Below are 20,096 nucleotides of genomic sequence, written 5' to 3'. Positions count from 1 at the left end.
ATGATACTGATGTCTTGTGTGGGCACTGTGGCCTTGTTTTCTTACCTCAATAAAAGAAATATGGTTAAGAATATAACTACTATAATACTGCCTCCTATGTACAAGAATATACTACTATAATACTCCTCCTATGTACAAGAATATAACTACTATAGTACTGCCTCCTATGTACAAGAATATAACTACTATAATACTGCTCCTATGTACAAGAATATAACTACTATAATACTGCCTCCTATGTACAAGAATATAACTACTATAATACTGCCTCCTATGTACAAGAACATAACTACTATAATACTGCTCCTATGTACAAGAATATAACTACTATAATACTGCCTCCTATGTACAAGAATATAACTCCTATAATACTGCCTCCTATGTACAAGAATATAACTACTATAATACTGCTCCTATGTACAAGAAATAACTACTATAATACTGCCTCCTATGTACAAGAATATAACTACTATAATACTCCTCCTATGTACAAGAATACTAACTACTATAATACTGCTCCTATGTACAAGAATATAGCTACTATAATACTGCCTCCTATGTACAAGAATATAACTACTATAATACTGCTCCTATGTACAAGAATATAACTACTATAATACTGCTCCTATGTACAAGAATATAACTACTATAATACTGCCTCCTATGTACAAGAATATAACTACTATAATACTGCTCCTATGTACAAGAATATAACTACTATAATACTGCCTCCTATGTACAAGAATATAACTACTATAATACTGCCTCCTATGTACAAGAATAACAACTACTATAATACTGCTCCTATGTACAAGAATATAACTACTATAATACTGCTCCTATGTACAAGAATATAACTACTATAATACTGCTTCTATGTACAAGAATATAACTACTATAATACTAACTACTATAATACTGCTCCTATGTACAAGAATATAACTACTATAATACTGCCTCCTATGTACAAGAATATAACTACTATAATACTGCTCCTATGTACAAGAATATAACTACTATAATACTGCTCCTATGTACAAGAATATAACTACTATAATACTGCTCCTATGTGCAAGAATATAACTACTATAATACTGCTCCTATTTACAAGAATATAACAACTATAATACTGCCTCCTATGTACAAGACTATAACTACTATAATACTGCTTCCTATGTACAAGACTATAACTACTATAATACTGCTCCTATGTACAAGACTATAACTACTATAATACAGCCTCCTATGTACAAGACTATAACTACTATAATACTGCCTCCTATGTACAAAGAGTATAACTACTATAATACTGCTCCTATGTACAAGAATATAACTACTATAATACTGCTCCTATTTACAAGAAGTATAACTACTATAATACTGCTCCTATGTACAAGAATATAACTACTATAATACTGCTCCTATGTACAAGAATATAACTACTATAATACTGCTCCTATGTACAAGAATATAACTACTATAATACTGCTCCTATGTACAGAATATAACTACTATAATACTGCTCCTATGAACAAGAATATAACTACTATAATACTGCTCCTATGTACAAGAAATAAACTACTATAATACTGCTCCTATGTACAAGAATATAACTTACTATAATACTGCTCCTATGTACAAGATATAAACTACTATAATACTGCTCCTATGTGCAAGAATATAACTACTATAATACTGCCTCCTATGTACAAGAATATAACTACTATAATACTGCCTCCTATGTGCAAAGAATATAACTACTATAATACGGTTCCTATGTACAAGAATATAACTACTATAATACTGCCTCCTATGTACAAAGAATATAACTACTATAATACCTGTTCCTATGTACAAGATATAACTACTATATACTGCTCCTATGTACAAGAATATAACTACTATAATACTGCTCCTATGTACAAGAATATAACTACTATAATTACTGCTCCTATGTACAAGAATATAACTACTATAATACTGCTCCTATTTACAAGAATATAACTACTATAATACTGCTCCTATGTACAAGAATATAACTACTATAATACTGCTCCTATGTACAAGAATATAACTACTATAATACTGCTCCTATGTACAAGAATATAACTACTATAATACTGCTCCTATGTACAAGAATATAACTACTATAGTACTGCTCCTATGTACAAGAATATAACTACTATAATACTGCTCCTATGTACAAGAATATAACTACTATAATACTGCTCCTATGAAACAAGAATATAACTACTATAATACTGCCTCCTATGTACAAGAATATAACTACTATAATACTGCTCCTATGTACAAGAATATAACTACTATAATACTGCTCCTATGTACAAGAATATAACTACTATAATACTGCTCCTATGTACAAGAATACAGGGAGTGCAGAATTATTAGGCAAATGAGTATTTTGACCACATCATCCTCTTTATGCATGTTGTCTTACTCCAAGCTGTATAGGCTCGAAAGCCTACTACCAATTAAGCATATTAGGTGATGTGCATCTCTGTAATGAGAAGGGGTGTGGTCTAATGACATCAACACCCTATATTAGGTGTGCATAATTATTAGGCAACTTCCTTTCCTTTGGCAAAATGGGTCAAAAGAAGGACTTGACAGGCTCAGAAAAGTAAAAAATAGTGAGATATCTTGCAGAGGGATGCAGCACTCTTAAAATTGCAAAGCTTCTGAAGCGTGATCATCGAACAATCAAGCGTTTCATTCAAAATAGTCAACAGGGTCGCAAGAAGCGTGTGGAAAAACCAAGGCGCAAAATAACTGCCCATGAACTGAGAAAAGTCAAGCGTGCAGCTGCCAAGATGCCACTTGCCACCAGTTTGGCCATATTTCAGAGCTGCAACATCACTGGAGTGCCCAAAAGCACAAGGTGTGCAATACTCAGAGACATGGCCAAGGTAAGAAAGGCTGAAAGACGACCACCACTGAACAAGACACACAAGCTGAAACGTCAAGACTGGGCCAAGAAATATCTCAAGACTGATTTTTCTAAGGTTTTATGGACTGATGAAATGAGAGTGAGTCTTGATGGGCCAGATGGATGGGCCCGTGGCTGGATTGGTAAAGGGCAGAGAGCTCCAGTCCGACTCAGACGCCAGCAAGGTGGAGGTGAAGTACTGGTTTGGGCTGGTATCATCAAAGATGAGCTTGTGGGGCCTTTTCGGGTTGAGGATAGAGTCAAGCTCAACTCCCAGTCCTACTGCCAGTTTCTGGAAGACACCTTCTTCAAGCAGTGGTACAGGAAGAAGTCTGCATCCTTCAAGAAAAACATGATTTTCATGCAGGACAATGCTCCATCACACGCGTCCAAGTACTCCACAGCGTGGCTGGCAAGAAAGGGTATAAAAGAAGAAAATCTAATGACATGGCCTCCTTGTTCACCTGATCTGAACCCCATTGAGAACCTGTGGTCCATCATCAAATGTGAGATTTACAAGGAGGGAAAACAGTACACCTCTCTGAACAGTGTCTGGGAGGCTGTGGTTGCTGCTGCACGCAATGTTGATGGTGAACAGATCAAAACACTGACAGAATCCATGGATGGCAGGCTTTTGAGTGTCCTTGCAAAGAAAGGTGGCTAATATTGGTCACTGATTTGTTTTTGTTTTGTTTTAGAATGTCAGAAATGTATATTTGTGAATGTTGAGATGTTATATTGGTTTTCACTGGTAAAAATAAATAATTTGAAATGGGTATATATTTGTTTTTTGTTAAGTTGCCTCTAATAATTATGCACAGTAAATAGTCACCTGCACACACAGATATCCCCCTAAAATAGCTAAACTAAAAACAAACTAAAAACTACTTCCAAAAATATTCAGCTTTGATATTAATGAGTTTTTTGGGTTCATTGAGAACATGGTTGTTGTTCAATAATAAAATTAATCCTCAAAAATACAACTTGCCTACTAATTCTGCACTCCCTTAATACCGCTCCTATGTACAAGAATAAAACTACTATAATACTGCTCCTATGTACAAGAATATAAACTTACTATAATACTGCCTCCTATGTACAAGAATATAACTACTATAATACTGCTCCTATGTACACAAATATAACTACTATAATACTGCTCCTATGTACAAGAAATAAACTACTATATTACTGTTCCTATGTACAAGAATATAACTACTATAATACTGCCTCCTATGTACAAGAATATAACTACTAAAATACCGCTCCTATGTATAGGAATATAACTACTTAATACTGCTCCTATGTACAAGAATATAACTACTATAATACTGCCTTCTATGTACAGGAATATAACCTATCATAATACTTCCTTGCAGGTGTAAGACTACAATTGCTGTTATACTACATACACCATCTAGGCAAGAGAATGGAGATATTAAAGGTTAGACTCTGATTAACTGTGGCTTTTAATGATGATAAAGCCGGGGTTCCCTTTACGTCTACGCAGTAAGATAACATCAATTTAATACATTGCACGGAGTCCAGTTTTGGCATTTATTGTATTGAATAAGTTATGGCAGAAAATACAAGTACAATCATGGTTACAAGGTTGAATATTTGTTGCGGTTCCGGTGTTATTCTCGCAGTTGTCGGTGTTGGTTGACACGGTTTTAATTCCATTGATGTTTGCAGAGGTCTGCATTGCAGCATAAAATTTTTCGGGTCACTCCGAGCCAGTTCAGACCAGTGGGGACGCACTGCTTCCGCGCATTGTCTAACACTATTTCATTTCCAGTGAACGGGAAACCTGTGAGGTATTAGCAGACAGCATTACGTCACACGGGTCAGTACTGAATGATGGTGACTGTGTTCATGGGAGCGGACCATACAGTACATTCAGAAAGTCCTTCAGACCCTTTATCTTTTTTCAATTTTATGTTGCTCCTTGTGCTAAAATAAATAATTATTTTTCCATTCAAATCTGCACTTAATCCCCATAACGGAGAAAGTAAAATCAGAATTTAGAAATTTTGCTAATTTATTAAAAAGGAAAAGCTAAATTTCACCTGGCCATAAGTATTCAGACCCTTTGCTATGACAGTGGAATTTAGCTCTGGGGCCTCGCATTTCTGTGGATCATCTTTGAGATGTTTTATACCTTGATTGGAGTCACCTGTGGTAAATTCAGGACATGATTCTAAAGACACAGTCCTGTCTATATATGATCTAACAGCTAGCAATACATGTCAGAGCAAAAACCCAAGCCATGAACAGGAAGAACTGCTGTAGAGCTCAGAGACAGGATTGTGTGGGGACACAGATCTGGAGAAGGGGACAAAAAAATGTCTGCTTCACTAAAAGTTGCCAAGAGCACAGTGGCCTCCCTAATTCTCAAATACAGTAGAATATGTTTGAAACAACCCAGACTCTCCTAGAGCTTGCCGCCAGACCAAACTAAACAGGGGAGAAGGGCCTTGGTAAGAGAGGTGACCCAATGGTCACTTTGGCTGAGCTCCTAAGATCCTGTGTGCAGATGGGAGAACTTTCTAGAAGGTCAAACCATCACTGCAGCCTCCACCAATCTGTGCTTTATGGCAGAGTGGCCAGAAAGAAGCCTCTCCTCCAGTAAAATACCCTCCATAAAAGCCATTGGAGTTTACAAAGAAAGTACCTAAAGGACTCTCCAGACTGCGAGAAACAAGATTGAACCAAGGTGAACTTTTTGGTCTCGTTTCTAAGTCATGTCTGGAGGAAAGCCAGGCCCTGCTTATCACCTGTCCAATCCCATCCTTACTATGATGCATGGAGGTGGCAGCATCATGCTGTGAGGGACAGGTAGACTGGTCGGGGTGGAGGGAAAGCTGAATGGAGCAAAGTACAGAGATAATCTTAATGAAAAACCTGATCCAGAGCTCTGGACCTAAGACTGGGCTGATGGTTCTCCTTCCAACAAGACAATGGCCCTAAGCCACACAGCCAGGACAACACAGGAGCGGCTTACGGACAACTCTGGGAATAACTTTGGGTGGCCCCAGCTAGAGCCCTGAACCCAGTAAAATATGAAAATGGGCTGTCCACCGACCCCTATCCAAGCTGACACAAGCTGGAGAGGATCTGCTGAGAAGAATGGCAGAAAAACTCAAATCCAGGTGTAAACCTTGTGGCATCACTCCCAACGGGGCTTTAACTAAGTCCTGAGCTAAAGGGTCTGAATACCTTTGTCCTGAGTAAAGGAGCTGAATACTTATGTCCTGGATAAAGGGGCTGAGACTATGTCCTGAGTAAAGGGTGTGAATACTTATGTCCTGGATAAAGAAGCTGAATACTTATGTCCTGAGTAAAGGGGGCTGATACTTATGTCCCTGGATAAAGGGGTTGAATACTTATGACCTGGATAAAGGAGCTGAATACTTGTGTCCTGGATAAAGGAGCTAATACTTATGTCCTGGATAAAGGGTCTGAATACTTATGTCCTGAGTAAAGGAGCTGAATACATATGTCCTGGATAAAGGGGCTGAAGACTTGTGTCCCTGGATAAAGGGGCTGAAGACTTGTGTCCTGGATAAGGGGCTGAAGACTTGTGTCCTGAGTAAATGAGCTGAATACTTATGTCCTGGATAAAGGAGCTGAATACTTATGTCCTGGATAAAGGGGCTGAAGGACTTGTGTCCTGGATAAAGGGGCTGAATACTTATGTCCTGGATAAAGGAGCTGAATACTTATGTCCTGGATAAAGGAGCTGAATACTTATGTCCTGGATAAAGGAGCTGAATACTTATGTCCTGGATAAAGGAGCGAATACTTATGTCCTGAGTAAAGGAGCTGAATACTTATGTCCTGGATAAAGGAGCTGAAGACTTGTGTCCTGGATAAAGGGGCTGAAGACTTGTGTCCTGGATAAAGGGGCCTGAATACTTATGTCCTGGATAAAGGAGCTGAATACTTATGTCCTGGATAAAGGAGCTGAATACTTATGTCCTGAGTAAAGGAGCTGAATACTTATGTCCTGGATAAAGGGGCTGAAGACTTGTGTCCTGGATAAAGGGGCTGAAGACTTGTGTCCTGGATAAAGGGCTGAATACTTGTGTCCTGGATAAAGGGGCTGAATACTTGTGTCCTGGATAAAGGGGCTGAATACTTGTGTCCTGAGTAAATGAGCTGAATACTTATGTCCTGGATAAAGGAGCTGAATACTTATGTCCTGGATAAAGGAGCTGAATACTTATGTCCTGAGTAAAGGAGCTGAATACTTATGTCCTGGATCAAGGAGAGCTGAATACTTATGTCCTGGATAAAGGGTCTGAATACTTATGTCCTGGATAAAGGAGCTGAATACTTATGTCCTGGATAAAGGAGCTGAATACTTATGTCCTGAGTAAAGGAGCTGAATACTTATGTCCTGAGTAAAGGAGCTGAATACTTATGTCCTGAGTAAAGGAGCTGAATACTTATGTCCTTAGTAAAGGGTCTGAATACTTATGTCCTGGATAAAGGAGCTGAATACTTATGTCCTGGATAAAGGAGCCGAATACTTATGTCCTGGATAAAGGAGCCGAATACTTATGTCCTGGATAAAGGAGCTGAATACTTATGTCCTGGATAAAGGTGCCGAATACTTATGTCCTGAGTAAAGGAGCTGAATACTTATGTCCTGAGTAAAGGAGCTGAATACTTATGTCCTGAGTAAAGGAGCTGAATACTTATGTCAATGCATGATTGTAATTTTTCCTTTCAGTTAATTAGTAAAGATTTCTCACCTTCTGTTCTCACTTTCTCATTATGGGGGACTAAGGGGAACATTGGGGAAAACGTATAGCACAAAGAGCAAGATAAAAAAAAAAAAGTGAGGATAGTGACAGGGTGTGAAGAAATGCATTATATGTGGAAACACTAAAATGGAAGCCCCTCCTTGTGAATGGCCTTAGGCCACTTTTACACTCGCGTTTTTCGCGGATCCATCATGGATCTGCAAAAACGCTTCCATTACAATAATACAACTGCATGCATCCGTCATGAACGGATCCGGTTGTATTATGTCTTCTATAGCCATGACGGATCCGTCTTGAACTCCATTGAAAGTCAATGGGGGGCGGATCCGTTTTCTATTGTGTCGGATTGTGTCAGCTCTGGAGGCGGACACCAAAAACACTGCCTGCAGCGTTTTGCTGTTCGCCCTGACGAAGTGGAGCCAAACGGATCCGTCCTGGCACACAATTCAAGTCAATGGGGACGGATCCGTTTGGCTCCACTTCGTCTGGCGGACAGAAAAACGCTGCAGGCGGCCTCCAGAGCGGAAATGGAGACTGATCGGAGGCAAACTGCTGCATTCTGAGCGGATCCTTCTCACATTCAGAATGCCTTAGGGCAAAACTGATCCGTTTTGGACCGCCCGAGCCCTAAACGGATCTCACAAACGGAAAGCCAAAACGCCAGTGTGAAAGTAGCCTCAGTTGTCTGCACATCTGTGCCCCCATTAGTCTTAGCAGCACCATCTTCTCCCTACCCTACAGGTGGAACCCATGGAGCCGGTATGCAGGAAACTCCAGTTGGTAAAATGCCCCTTACTCCAAGCTTGGACTTTAAAGACTTGTCATAGTCCAGGTCACCCCTTCCTTCTACAGAGGTCCAGAACTAGATTGGCCGCAGAGTCTACCCACATCTGGTGACATCACTGTGGTCTTGCAAACTGCAAATTTGGACGACAAGGCCGAGCTGTTCGTCTGTTCTTTGCACCTCGCTGCTCTCAATTGGAGTATTACACGTGAAACTGACAGCCCCCGTGCTGCAAAAAGACAAAAAAATAAAAAGCGAAAGTATTAGAATGTGTCATAGCATGACCCTGTGAGGTAGTGGGGGCCGGGGGCCCCAAGAGAGAGATGGTCAGTAGGAATCAAGCTAGTAGATTAGGACCTGGATCCCAATTTCAGGATACACAATGCATTTATATACAGTGGGTATAAAAAGTCTACACACCCCGGTTATAATTCCGGTTTCTGTGATGTAAAAAAATGAGACAAAGATAAATCATTTCAGAACTTTTTCCACCTTTAATGTGACCTATAAACTGTACAACTCCATGGAAAAACAAACTGAAGTCTTTAAAAGTGGAGGGAAGAAAAAATATAAAAATAAAATAATATGGTTGCAGAAGTGTGCACACCCTTACACTAATACTTTGTTGAAGCCCTTTTGATTTTATTACAGCACTCGGACTCATACCCAAAAAGTCTATCCGCATGGCACATTTTGACTGTCAAGATTTGCCACTCTTTTTGCAAAAAACACTCCAAATCTGTCAGATTGCGAGGGCAATCTCCTGGGCACAGCCCTCTTCAGATCACCCCCACCGATTGTCAATCGGATATTCAGGTCTGGCGCTCTGGCTGGGCCATTCCAAAACTGTAATCTTCTTTGGTGGAGCCTTTCCTTTGTTGATTGGATGTTTGCTTTGGAGTCACTGAGTCCTGAGTTACATCTTGTATTATACTCAAGAGCAGCACTCACGATTCTGCTGGTGCAGTCACTGTGCTACATACCATTACTTACCCTGTGCTGATCCTGAGTTACACTCCTGTATTATACTCCAGAGCTGCGCTCACTATTCTGCCTGGTGCCAGTCACTGTGTACATACATTACTTATCCTGTACTGATCCTGAGTTACATCCTGTATTATACTCCAGAGCTGCCACTCACGATTCTGCTGGTGCAGTCACTGTGTACATACATTACTTACCCTGTGCTGATCCTGAGTTACATCCTGTATTATACTCCAGAGCTGCACTCACTATTCTGCTGTGCAGTCACTGTGTACCTACATTACTTATCCTGTACTGGTCCTGTGTTACATCCTGTATTATACTCCAGAGCTGCATTCAACTATTCTACTGGTGCAGTCACTGTGTACATACATTACTTATCCTGTACTGATCCCGAGTTACATCCTGTATTATACTCCAGAGCTGCACTCACTATTCTGCTGGTGCAGTCACTGTGTACATCCATTACTTATCCTGTACTGATCCCGAGTTACATCCTGTATTATACTCCAGAGCTGCACTCACTATTCTGCTGGTGCAGTCAACTGTGTACATCCATTACTTATCCTGTACTGATCCTGAGTTACATCCTGTATTATACTCCAGAGCTGCACTCACTATTCTGCTGGTGCAGTCACTGTGTACATACATTACTTATCCTGTACTGATCCTGAGTTACATCCTGTATTATACTCCAGAGCTGCACTCACTATTCTGCTGGTGCAGTCACTGTGTACATACACTCACCTAAAGAATTATTAGTGCCCCCATACTAATACGGTGTTGGACCCCCTTTTGCCTTCAGAACTGCCTTAATTCTACGTGGCATTGATTCAACAAGGTGCTGATAGCATTCTTTAGAAATGTTGGCCCATATTGATAGGATTGCATCTTGCAGTTGATGGAGATTTGAGGGATGCACATCCAGGGCACGAAGCTCCCGTTCCACCACATCCCAAAGATGCTCTATTGGGTTGAGATCTGGTGACTGTGGGGCCATTTTAGTACAGTGAACTCATTGTCATGTTCAGGAAACCAATGTGAAATGATTGGAGCTTTGTGACATGGTGCATTATCCTGCTGGAAGTAGCCATCAGAGGATGGATACATGTTCTCGTTCTGTTTACGCCAAATTCGGACTTTGTAGTGGAGATGAGTGGTACCCGGTGGGGTCTTCTGCTGTTGTAGCCCATCCGCCTCAAGGTTGTGCGTGTTGTGGCTTCACAAATGCTATGCTGCATACCTCGGTTGTAACGAGTGGTTATTTCAGTCAACGTTGCTCTTCTATCAGCTTGAATCAGTCGGCCCATTCTCCTCTGACCTCTAGCATCCACAAGGCATTTTCGCCCACAGGACGGCCGCATACTGATGTTTTTCCCTTTTCACACCATTCTTTGTAACCCTAGAAATGGTTGTGCGTGAAAATCCCAGTAACTGAGCAGATTGTGAAATACTCAGACCGGCCCGTCTGGCACCAACAACCATGCCACGCTCAAAATTGCTTAAATCACCTTTCTTTCCCATTCTGACATTCAGTTTGGAGTTCAGGAGATTGTCTTGACCAGGACCACAACCCAAAATGCATTGAAGCAACTGCCATGTGATTGGTTGACTAGATAATTGCATTAATGAGAAATAGAACAGGTGTTCCTAATAATTCTTTAGGTGAGTGTACATTACATTACTTATCCTGTACTGATCCTGAGTTACATCTTGTATTATACTCAAGAGCAGCACTCACTATTCTGCTGGTGCAGTCACTGTGTACATACATTACATTACTTATCGTGTGCTGATCCTGAGTTACAGCATGTATCAGAATAGTGAGTGCAACTCCGGAGTATTATACAGGATGTAACTCAGGATCAGTACAGGATAAGTAATGTATGTACACAGTGACTGCACCAGTAGAATAGTGAGTGCAGCTCTGGAGTATAATACAGGATGTAACTCGGGATCAGTACAGGATAAGTAATGTATATACACAGTGACTGCACCAGCAGAATAGTGAGTGCAGCTCTGGAGTATAATACAGGATGTAACTCAGGATCAGTACAATCAGGTCCATAAATATTGGGACATCGACACAATTCTAACATTTTTGGCTCTATACACCACCACAATGGAATTGAAATGAAACGAACAAGATGTGCTTTACCTGCAGACTGTCAGCTTTCATTTGAGGGGATTTACATCCAAATCAGGTGAACGGTGCAGGAATTACAACAGTTTGCATATGTGCCTCCCATTTGTTAAGGGACCAAAAGTAATGGTACAATTGGCTTCTCAGCTGTTCCATGGCCAGGTGTGTGTTATTCCCTCATTATCCCAATTACAATGAGCAGATAAAAGGTCCAGAGGTCATTTCCAGTCTGCTATTTGCATTTGGAATCTGTTGCTGTCAACTCTCAAGATGAGATCCAAAGAGCTGTCACTATCAGTGAAGCAAGCCACCATTAGGCTGAAAAAAACACAACAAACCCATCAGAGAGATAGCAAAAACATTAGGCGCGGCCAAAACAACTGTTTGGAACATTCTCGAAAAGAAGGAACGCACCGGCGAGCTCAGCAACACCAAAAGACCCGGAAGACCACGGAACACAACTGTGGTGGATGACCGAAGAATTCTTTCCCTGGTGAAGAAAACACCCTTCACAACAGTTGGGCAGATCAAGAACACTCTCCAGGAGGTAGGTGTATGTGTGTAAAAGTCAACAATCAGGAGAAGACTTCACCAGAGTGAATACAGAGGGTTCACCACAAGATGTAAACCATTGGTGAGCCTCAAAAACAGGAAGGCCAGATTAGAGTTTGCCAAACGACATCTAAAACAGCCTTCACAGTTCTGGAACAACATCCTATGGACAGATGAGACCAAGATCAACTTGTACCAGAGTGATGGGAAGAGAAGAGTATGGAGAAGGAAAGGAACTGCTCATGATCCTAAGCATACCACCTCATCAGTGAAGCATGCTGGTGGTAGTGTCATGGCGTGGGCATGTATGGCTGCCAATGGAACTGGTTTTCTTGTATTTATTGATGATGTCACTTCTGACAAAAGCAGCTGGATGAATTCTGAAGTGTTTCGGGCAATATTATCTGCTCATATTCAGCCAAATGCTTCAGAACTCATTGGACGGCGCTTCACAGTGCAGATGGACAGTGACCCAAAGCATACTGCAAAAGCAAGCAAAGAGTTTTTTAAGGGAAAGAAGTGGAATGTTATGCAATGGCCAAGACAATCACCGGACCTGAATCAGATTGAGCATTTCACTTGCTGAAGACAAAACTGAAGAGAAATTGCCCCAAGAACAAGCAGGAACTGAAGACAGTTGCAGTAGAAGCCTGGAAGAGCATCACCAGGGATGAGACCCAGCGTCTGGAGATGTCTATGCGTTCCAGACTTTAGGCTGTAATTGACTGCAAAGTATTTGCAACCAAGTATTAAAAAGTGAAAGTTTAGTAACATAGTAACATAGTACATAAGGCCGAAAAAAGACATTTGTCCATCCAGTTCGGCCTGTCATCCTACAAGTTGATCCAGAGGAAGGCAAAAAAAAAACCTGTGAGGTAGAAGCCAATTTTCCTCACTTTAGGGGAATAAAAATTCCTTCCCGACTCCAATCAGGCAATCAGAATAACTCCCTGGATCAACGACCCATCTCTAGTAGCTATAGCCTGTAATATTATTACACTACAGAAATACATCCAGGCCCCTCTTGAATTCCTTTATTGCACTCACCATCACCACCTCCTCAGGCAGAGAGCTCCATAGTCTCACTGCTCTTACCGTAAAGAATCCTCTTCTATGTTTGTGTACAAACCTTCTTTCCTCCAGACGCAGAGGATGTCCCCTCGTCACAGTCACAGTCCTGGGGATAATAGATGATGGGAGAGATCTCTGTACTGACCCCTGATATATTTCTACATAGTAATTAGATCTCCCCTCAGTCGTCTTTTTTCTAACGTGAATAACCCTAATTTTGATAATCTTTCAGGGTACTGTAGTTGCCCCATTCCAGTTATTACTTTAGTTGCCCTCCTCTGGACCCTCTCCAGCTCTGCTATGTCTGCCTTGTTTACAGGAGCCCAGAACTGTACACAGTCCTCCATGTGTGGTCTGACCAGTGATGTGTAAAGTGGTAGGACTATGTTCTCATCACGGGCATCTATCCCCCTTTTGATGCAACCCATTATCTTATTGGCCTTGGCAGCAGCTGCCTGACACTGGTTTTTGCAGCTTAGTTTGCTGTTTATTAAAATTCCTAGATCCTTTTCCATGTCAGTGTTACCGAGTGTTTTACCATCTAGTATGTACGGGTGACTTGCATTATTCCTTCCCATGTGCATAACTTTACATTTGTCAGTGTTAAACCTCATCTGCCACTTATCTGCCCAAGCCTCCAATCTATCCAGATCCCTCTGTAGCCGTATACTGTCCTCTGTAGTATATATACAGTATACTGTCCTCTGTAGTATATATATACAGTATACTGTCCTCTGTAGTATATATACAGTATACTGTCCTCTGTAGTATATATACAGTATACTGTCCTCTGTAGTATATATACAGTGTACTGTCCTCTGTAGTATATATACAGTATACTGTCCTCTGTAGTATATATACAGTATACTGTCCTCTGTAGTATATATACAGTATACTGTCCTCTGTAGTATACAGTACACTGTCCTCTGTAGTATATATACAGTATACTGTCCTCTGTAGTATATATATAGTATACTGTCCTCTGTAGTATATATACAGTATACTGTCCTCTGTAGTATATATACAGTATACTGTCCTCTGTAGTATATATACAGTATACTGTCCTCTGTAGTATATATATACAGTATACTGTCCTCTGTAGTATATATATACAGTATACTGTCCTCTGTAGTATATATACAGTATACTGTCCTCTGTAGTATATATACAGTATACTGTCCTCTTCAGTGTTAATTACTTTACACAGTTTAGTGTCATCTGCGAAAATTGATATTTTACTATGCAAGCCTTCTACAAGATCATTAATAAATATATTGAAGAGAATAGGGCCCAATACTGACCCCTGAGGTACCCCACTAGTGACAGTGACCCCTCCAATACTGACCCCTGAGGTACCCCACTAGTGACAGTGACCCAATCTGAGTGTGTACCGTTAATAACCACCCTCTGTTTTCTATCATTGAGTCAGTTACTTACCCACTTACAGACGTTTTCTCCCAGTCCGAGCATTCTCATTTTATATACTAACTTTTTATGAGGTACAGTGTCAAATGCTTTGGAGAAGTCCAGATACACGACATCCATTGATTCGCCGCTGTCAAGTCTAGAACTTACCTCCTCATAGAAACTGATTAAATTAGTTTGACATGACCGATCCCTCACGAAGCCATGCTGATATGGCGTTATTTGCTTATTTCCGTTAAGATGCTCTAACATAGCATCTCTCAGAAAACCTTCAAACAGTTTACCCACAACAGATGTTAAACTTACCGGCCTATAGTTTCCAGGCTCTGTTTTTGGACCCTTTTTGAATATTGGCACCACATTTGCCATGCGCCAATCCTGTGGGACATTCCCTGTCAGTACAGAGTCCGCAAATATCAGAAATAAGGGTCTGGCTATGACATTACTTAATTCCTTTAGGATACGGGGGTGTATGCCATCTGGTCCTGGCGATTTGTCTATTTTGATATTTTTAAGTCACTGTTGTACTTCTTCCTGGGTCAGACAGGACACTTTTAATGGCGAATTTATTTCAGCATTCAGCATTTCTTCTGACAGTTTATTTTCCTCAGTGAATACATTGGAGAAAAAAATATTTAACAGCTTTGCTTTCTCCTCGTCGCTCTCTGCGACTCCCCCCTCATTACTCCTTAAAGGGCCGACACCTTCAGATTTATACTTTTTAACATTTATATAATTGAAGAACATTTTAGGGTTAGTTTTACTCTCTTTGGCAATTAATCTCTCGGTCTCTAGTTTGGCCGCTTTTATTTGTTTTTTACATGTTCTGTTTTTTTCCTTATAGTTTTTCAGTGCTTCCGTGCTACCCTCCTGTTTTAGTGTTTTATATGCTTTCTTTTTGTCATTTATTGCTTTCTTTACAGTTCTGTTTATCCACATTGGTTTATTTTTGTTCCTTAACCTTTTATTCCCATACGGTCTGTACTTCTCACAATGAGATTTTAGGATGTTTTTAAAGATATCCCATTTTTTGGCTGTATTTTTATTTTTGAGGACTTTGTCCCAGTTAGTTAGGCCTATGGCCTCTCTTAGTTGGCTAAATTTAGCTTTTTTGAAGTTTGGTATTTTTGTTCCTCCCTGTAGAAACGCTCTTTTGAATGATAATTGGAAGGTTATTACTTTATGGTCACTATTTCCCCGGTGTCCCCCGACCTGCACGTCTGTTGTTCTGTCAGGCCTATTGGTTAATACTAAGTCCAGTATGGCCGTCCCTCTAGTCGGGTCCTGAACCAGTTGGGAGAGGTAATTGTTTTTGGTTATTGTCAAGAACCTGTTTCCCTTATGAGATATACAAGATTCAGTTTCCTAGTCTATATCTGGGTAGTTGAAGTCCCCCATAATAACCACCTCATTATGATTTGCCGCCTCGTCTATCTCGTTTAGTAGTAGATTTTCTGTGGACTCTGGTATATTCGGTGGTTTATAGTAAACTCCTATTAGTAATTTATTGTTGTTTTTAGCTCCATGTATCTCTACCCACAGTGACTCCACATGTTCATGTCCCTCACTTATATTAAAAAGTGAAAGTTTGATTTATGATTATTATTCTGTCCCATTACTTTTGGTCCCTTAACAAGTGGGAGGCACAGATGGAAACTGTTGTAATTCCTGCACCGTTCACCTGATTTGGATGTAAATCCCCTCAGATTAAAGCTGACAGTCTGCAGGTAAAGCACATCTTGTTTGTTTCATTTCAAATCCATTGTGGTGGTGTATAGAGCCAAAAATGTTACAATTGTGTCCGTGTCCCAATATTTATGGACCTGACTGTAGATAGATACATTTAGTGACATATTGTCTATGCAGATGAGGTATGAACTGGTTAAGGTTACGGTATCTATTTAAGGACACACTAGTAACTGTAATATATAATTATAGTCATACATAATTATAACAGGAATTATTGCTTCTATGTAACCATAGCTTCTGTTATTGTGGAGACATCTGCTCTGGATCATGACTCTTGGGCTCTCGGTCTCGTTGGCATTTTTCCCATGTTTGCTCTCGGTCGTGTCCTATGAAGACGTATGTCTGTCTGACTCTCGGCCCCCTCCCATAGAGTCATGAGAGCAGCTAACCTGTTATTACAGACCTGCTGTTACCCCAGTACAGCCCTGTGGGGAGATGGACCCGGGCCAGACACTGCGTAATAGAGAGCACGCCCAAAGCCAGTTCTTCTCTGTGGCGGGCGTGCGGTTTGGGCAGTATTTATAGGATACCAGTTCTATACCCGCCACCTGCACAGTCACATGTAAGACCATAACTGGTACCACAAGGGGTGCTCTGTAGATTACACTGTGTTTTGTCAGGAGTCTGCAGTGTCACCATAATAAGTTATATAATGTGCAGTCCAGCAGTCAGATGACAAGCTTCTAACTGACCTAAGGGGTAACATAGTAACATAGTTTATAAGGCCGAAAAAAAGACATCTGTCCATCCAGTTCGACCTGTTAGGCTGAGTTCACACCGCGCGGTGAGTTGAACGCATTGCACCCGCACTGAATACCGACCCATTCATTTCTATGGGGCTCTTCACATGAGCGGTGATTTTCATGCATCACTTGTGCATTGCGTGAAAATCGCAGCATGCTCTATATTGTGCGTTTTTCACGCAACGCAGGCCCCATAGAAATGAATGGGGTTGCGTGAAAATCGCAAGCATCCGCAAGCAAGTGCGGATGCGGTGCGATTTTCACGCACGGTTGCTAGGAGACGATCGGGATGGAGACCCGATCATTATTATTTTCCCTTATAACATGGTTATAAGGGAAAATAATAGCATTCTGAATACAGAATGCATAGTAAAACAGCGCTGGAGGGGTTAAAAAAATAAATAAACATTTTACTCACCTTAATCCACTTGATCGCGCAGCCGGCATCTCTTCTGTCTTCATCTTAGCTGTGTGGAGCAACAGGACCTGTGGTGACGTCACTCCGGTCAGCACATGACCCATCACCATGGTAAAAGATCATGTGACGGACCATGTGATGACAGGAGTGACGTCACCACAGGTCCTGTTGCTCCACACAGCTAAGGTGAAGACAGAAGAGATGCCGGGCTGCGCGATCAAGTGGATTAAGGTGAGTAAAATGTTTATTTATTTTTTTAACCCCTCCAGCGCTGTTTTACTATGCATTCTGTATTCAGAATGCTATTATTTTCCCTTATAACCATGTTATAAGGGAAAATAATACAATCTACAGAACACCGATCCCAAGCCCGAACTTCTGTGAAGAAGTTCGGGTTTGGGTACCAAACATGCGCGATTTTTCTCACGCGAGTGCAAAACGCATTACAATGTTTTGCACTCACGCGGAAAAATCGCGCGTGTTCCCGCAACGCACCCGCACATTTTCCCGCAACGCCCGTGTGAACTCAGCCTTATCCTGCAAGTTTATCCAGAGGAAGGCAAAAAACAACCCTGTGAGGTAGAAGCCAATTCTCAGCACTTAAGGGGCAAAAAATTCCTGCCCGACTCCAATCAGAATAACTCCCTGGATCAACGACCCCTCTCTAGTAGCTATAGCCTGTAATATTATTACGCTCTAGAAATACATCCAGGCCCCTCCTGAATTCCTTTATTGTACTCACCATCACCACCTCCTCAGGCAGAGAGTTCCATAGTCTCACTGCTCTTACCGTAAAGAATCCTCTTCTATGTTTGTGTACAAACCTTCTTTCCTCCAGACGCAGATGATGTCCCCTCGTCACAGTCACAGTCCTGGGGATAAATAGATGATGGGAGAGATCTCTGTACTGACCCCTGATATATTTATACATGTGCTTACAGCCCAACACCGTGCAGGACGTTTGGCATTTGCCAGAGAACACCAAGATTGGCAAATTCGCCACTTGCGCCCTGTGCTCTTCACAGATGAAAGCAGGTTCACACTGAGCACATGTGACAGACGTGACAGAGTCTGGAGACGCCGTGGAGAACGTTCTGCTGCCTGCAACATCCTCCAGCATGACCGGTTTGGCATTGGGTCAGTAATGGTGTGGGGTGGCATTTCTTTGGAGGGCCGCACAGCCCTCCATGTGCTCGCCAGAGGTAGCCTGACTGCCATTAGGTACTAAGATGATATCCTCAGACCCCTTGTGAGACCATATGCTGGTGCGGTTGGCCCTGGGTTCCTCCTAATGCAAGACAATGCTAGACCTCATGTGGCTGGAGTGTGTCAGCAGTTCCTGCAAGACGAAGGCATTGATGCTATGGACTGGCCCGCCCGTTCCCCAGACCTGAATCCAATTGAGCACATCTGGGACATCATGTCTCGCGCTATCCACCAACGTCACGTTGCACCACAGACTGTCCAGGAGTTGGCAGATGCTTTAGTCCAGGTCTGGGAGGAGATCCCTCAGGAGACCGTCCGCCACCTCATCAGGAGCATGCACAGGCGTTGTAGGGAGGTCATACAGGCACGTGGAGGCCACACACACTACTGAGCCTCATTTTGACTTGTTTTAAGGACATTACATCAAAGTTGGATCAGCCTGTAGTGGGTTTTTCCACTTTAATTTTGAGTGTGACTCCAAATCCAGACCTCCATGGGTTGAAAATTTTGATTTACATTTTTTTATTTTTGTGTGATTTTGTTGTCAGCACATTCAACTATGTAAAGAACAAAGTATTTCAGAAGAATATTTAATTAACTCAGATCTAGGATGTGTTATTTTTGTGTTCCCTTAATTTTTTTGAGCAGTGTATATATATATATATATATATATATATATATATACATACACTATATACTCCCGTCCTGTATACTGCTGGATATATACACTGAATAAAAATATAAACACAACACTTTCGGTTTTGCTCCCATTTTGCATGATCTGAACTCAAAGATCTGAAACATTTTCTACATACACAAAAGACTCATTACTCTCAAATATTGTTCACAAATCTGTCTAAATCTGTGTTAGTGAGCACTTCTCCTTTGCCGAGATAATCCATCCCACCTCACAGGTGTGGCATATCAAGGTGCTGATTAGACAGCATGAATATTGCACAGTTGTGCCTTAGACTGCCCACAATAAAAGTCCACTCTGAAATGTGCAGTTTGATCACACAGCACAATGCCACAGATGTCGCAACGTTTGAGGGAGCGTGCAATTGGCATGCTGACTGCAGGAATGTCTACCAGAGCTGTTGAACATCCAATGAATGTTCATTTCTCTACTATAAGCCATCTCCAAAGGCGTTTCAGAGAATTTGGCAGTACTTCCAACCGCAGACCACGTGTAACCACACCAGCCCAGGACCTCCACATCCAGCATGTTTACCTCCATGATCGTCTGAGACCAGCCACCCGGCCAGCTGACGTCAACGTTGTGGATCGAGTGGCCCATTGTGG

The 20,096-nt window shown here is 41.4% G+C and overlaps 1 protein-coding gene across 1 annotated transcript in view; it reads right to left on the bottom strand.

Moving 5' to 3' along the window:
* Positions 1 to 4,505: 4,505 nt before the first annotated feature.
* Positions 4,506 to 20,096, bottom strand: part of LOC121001553 (ly6/PLAUR domain-containing protein 2-like) — a 28,719-nt gene continuing 13,128 nt past the window's right edge. The window contains exons 2-3 of the mRNA XM_040432684.1: positions 8,604 to 8,732; positions 4,506 to 4,757 (exon numbers count right to left, since the gene is read on the bottom strand). Of these exons, the coding sequence (XP_040288618.1) occupies positions 4,621 to 4,757; positions 8,604 to 8,732 (266 nt within the window). The 3' untranslated portion in view covers positions 4,506 to 4,620. The remainder of the gene's footprint in view (positions 4,758 to 8,603; positions 8,733 to 20,096) is intronic.

The sequence above is a fragment of the Bufo bufo genome, chromosome 5 (assembly GCF_905171765.1).
Source record: "Bufo bufo chromosome 5, aBufBuf1.1, whole genome shotgun sequence".
Taxonomy (NCBI): domain Eukaryota; kingdom Metazoa; phylum Chordata; class Amphibia; order Anura; family Bufonidae; genus Bufo; species Bufo bufo.
The sequence above is the reverse complement of the archived record's forward strand: the minus strand, read 5'-3'. Positions and strand labels throughout refer to the sequence as shown.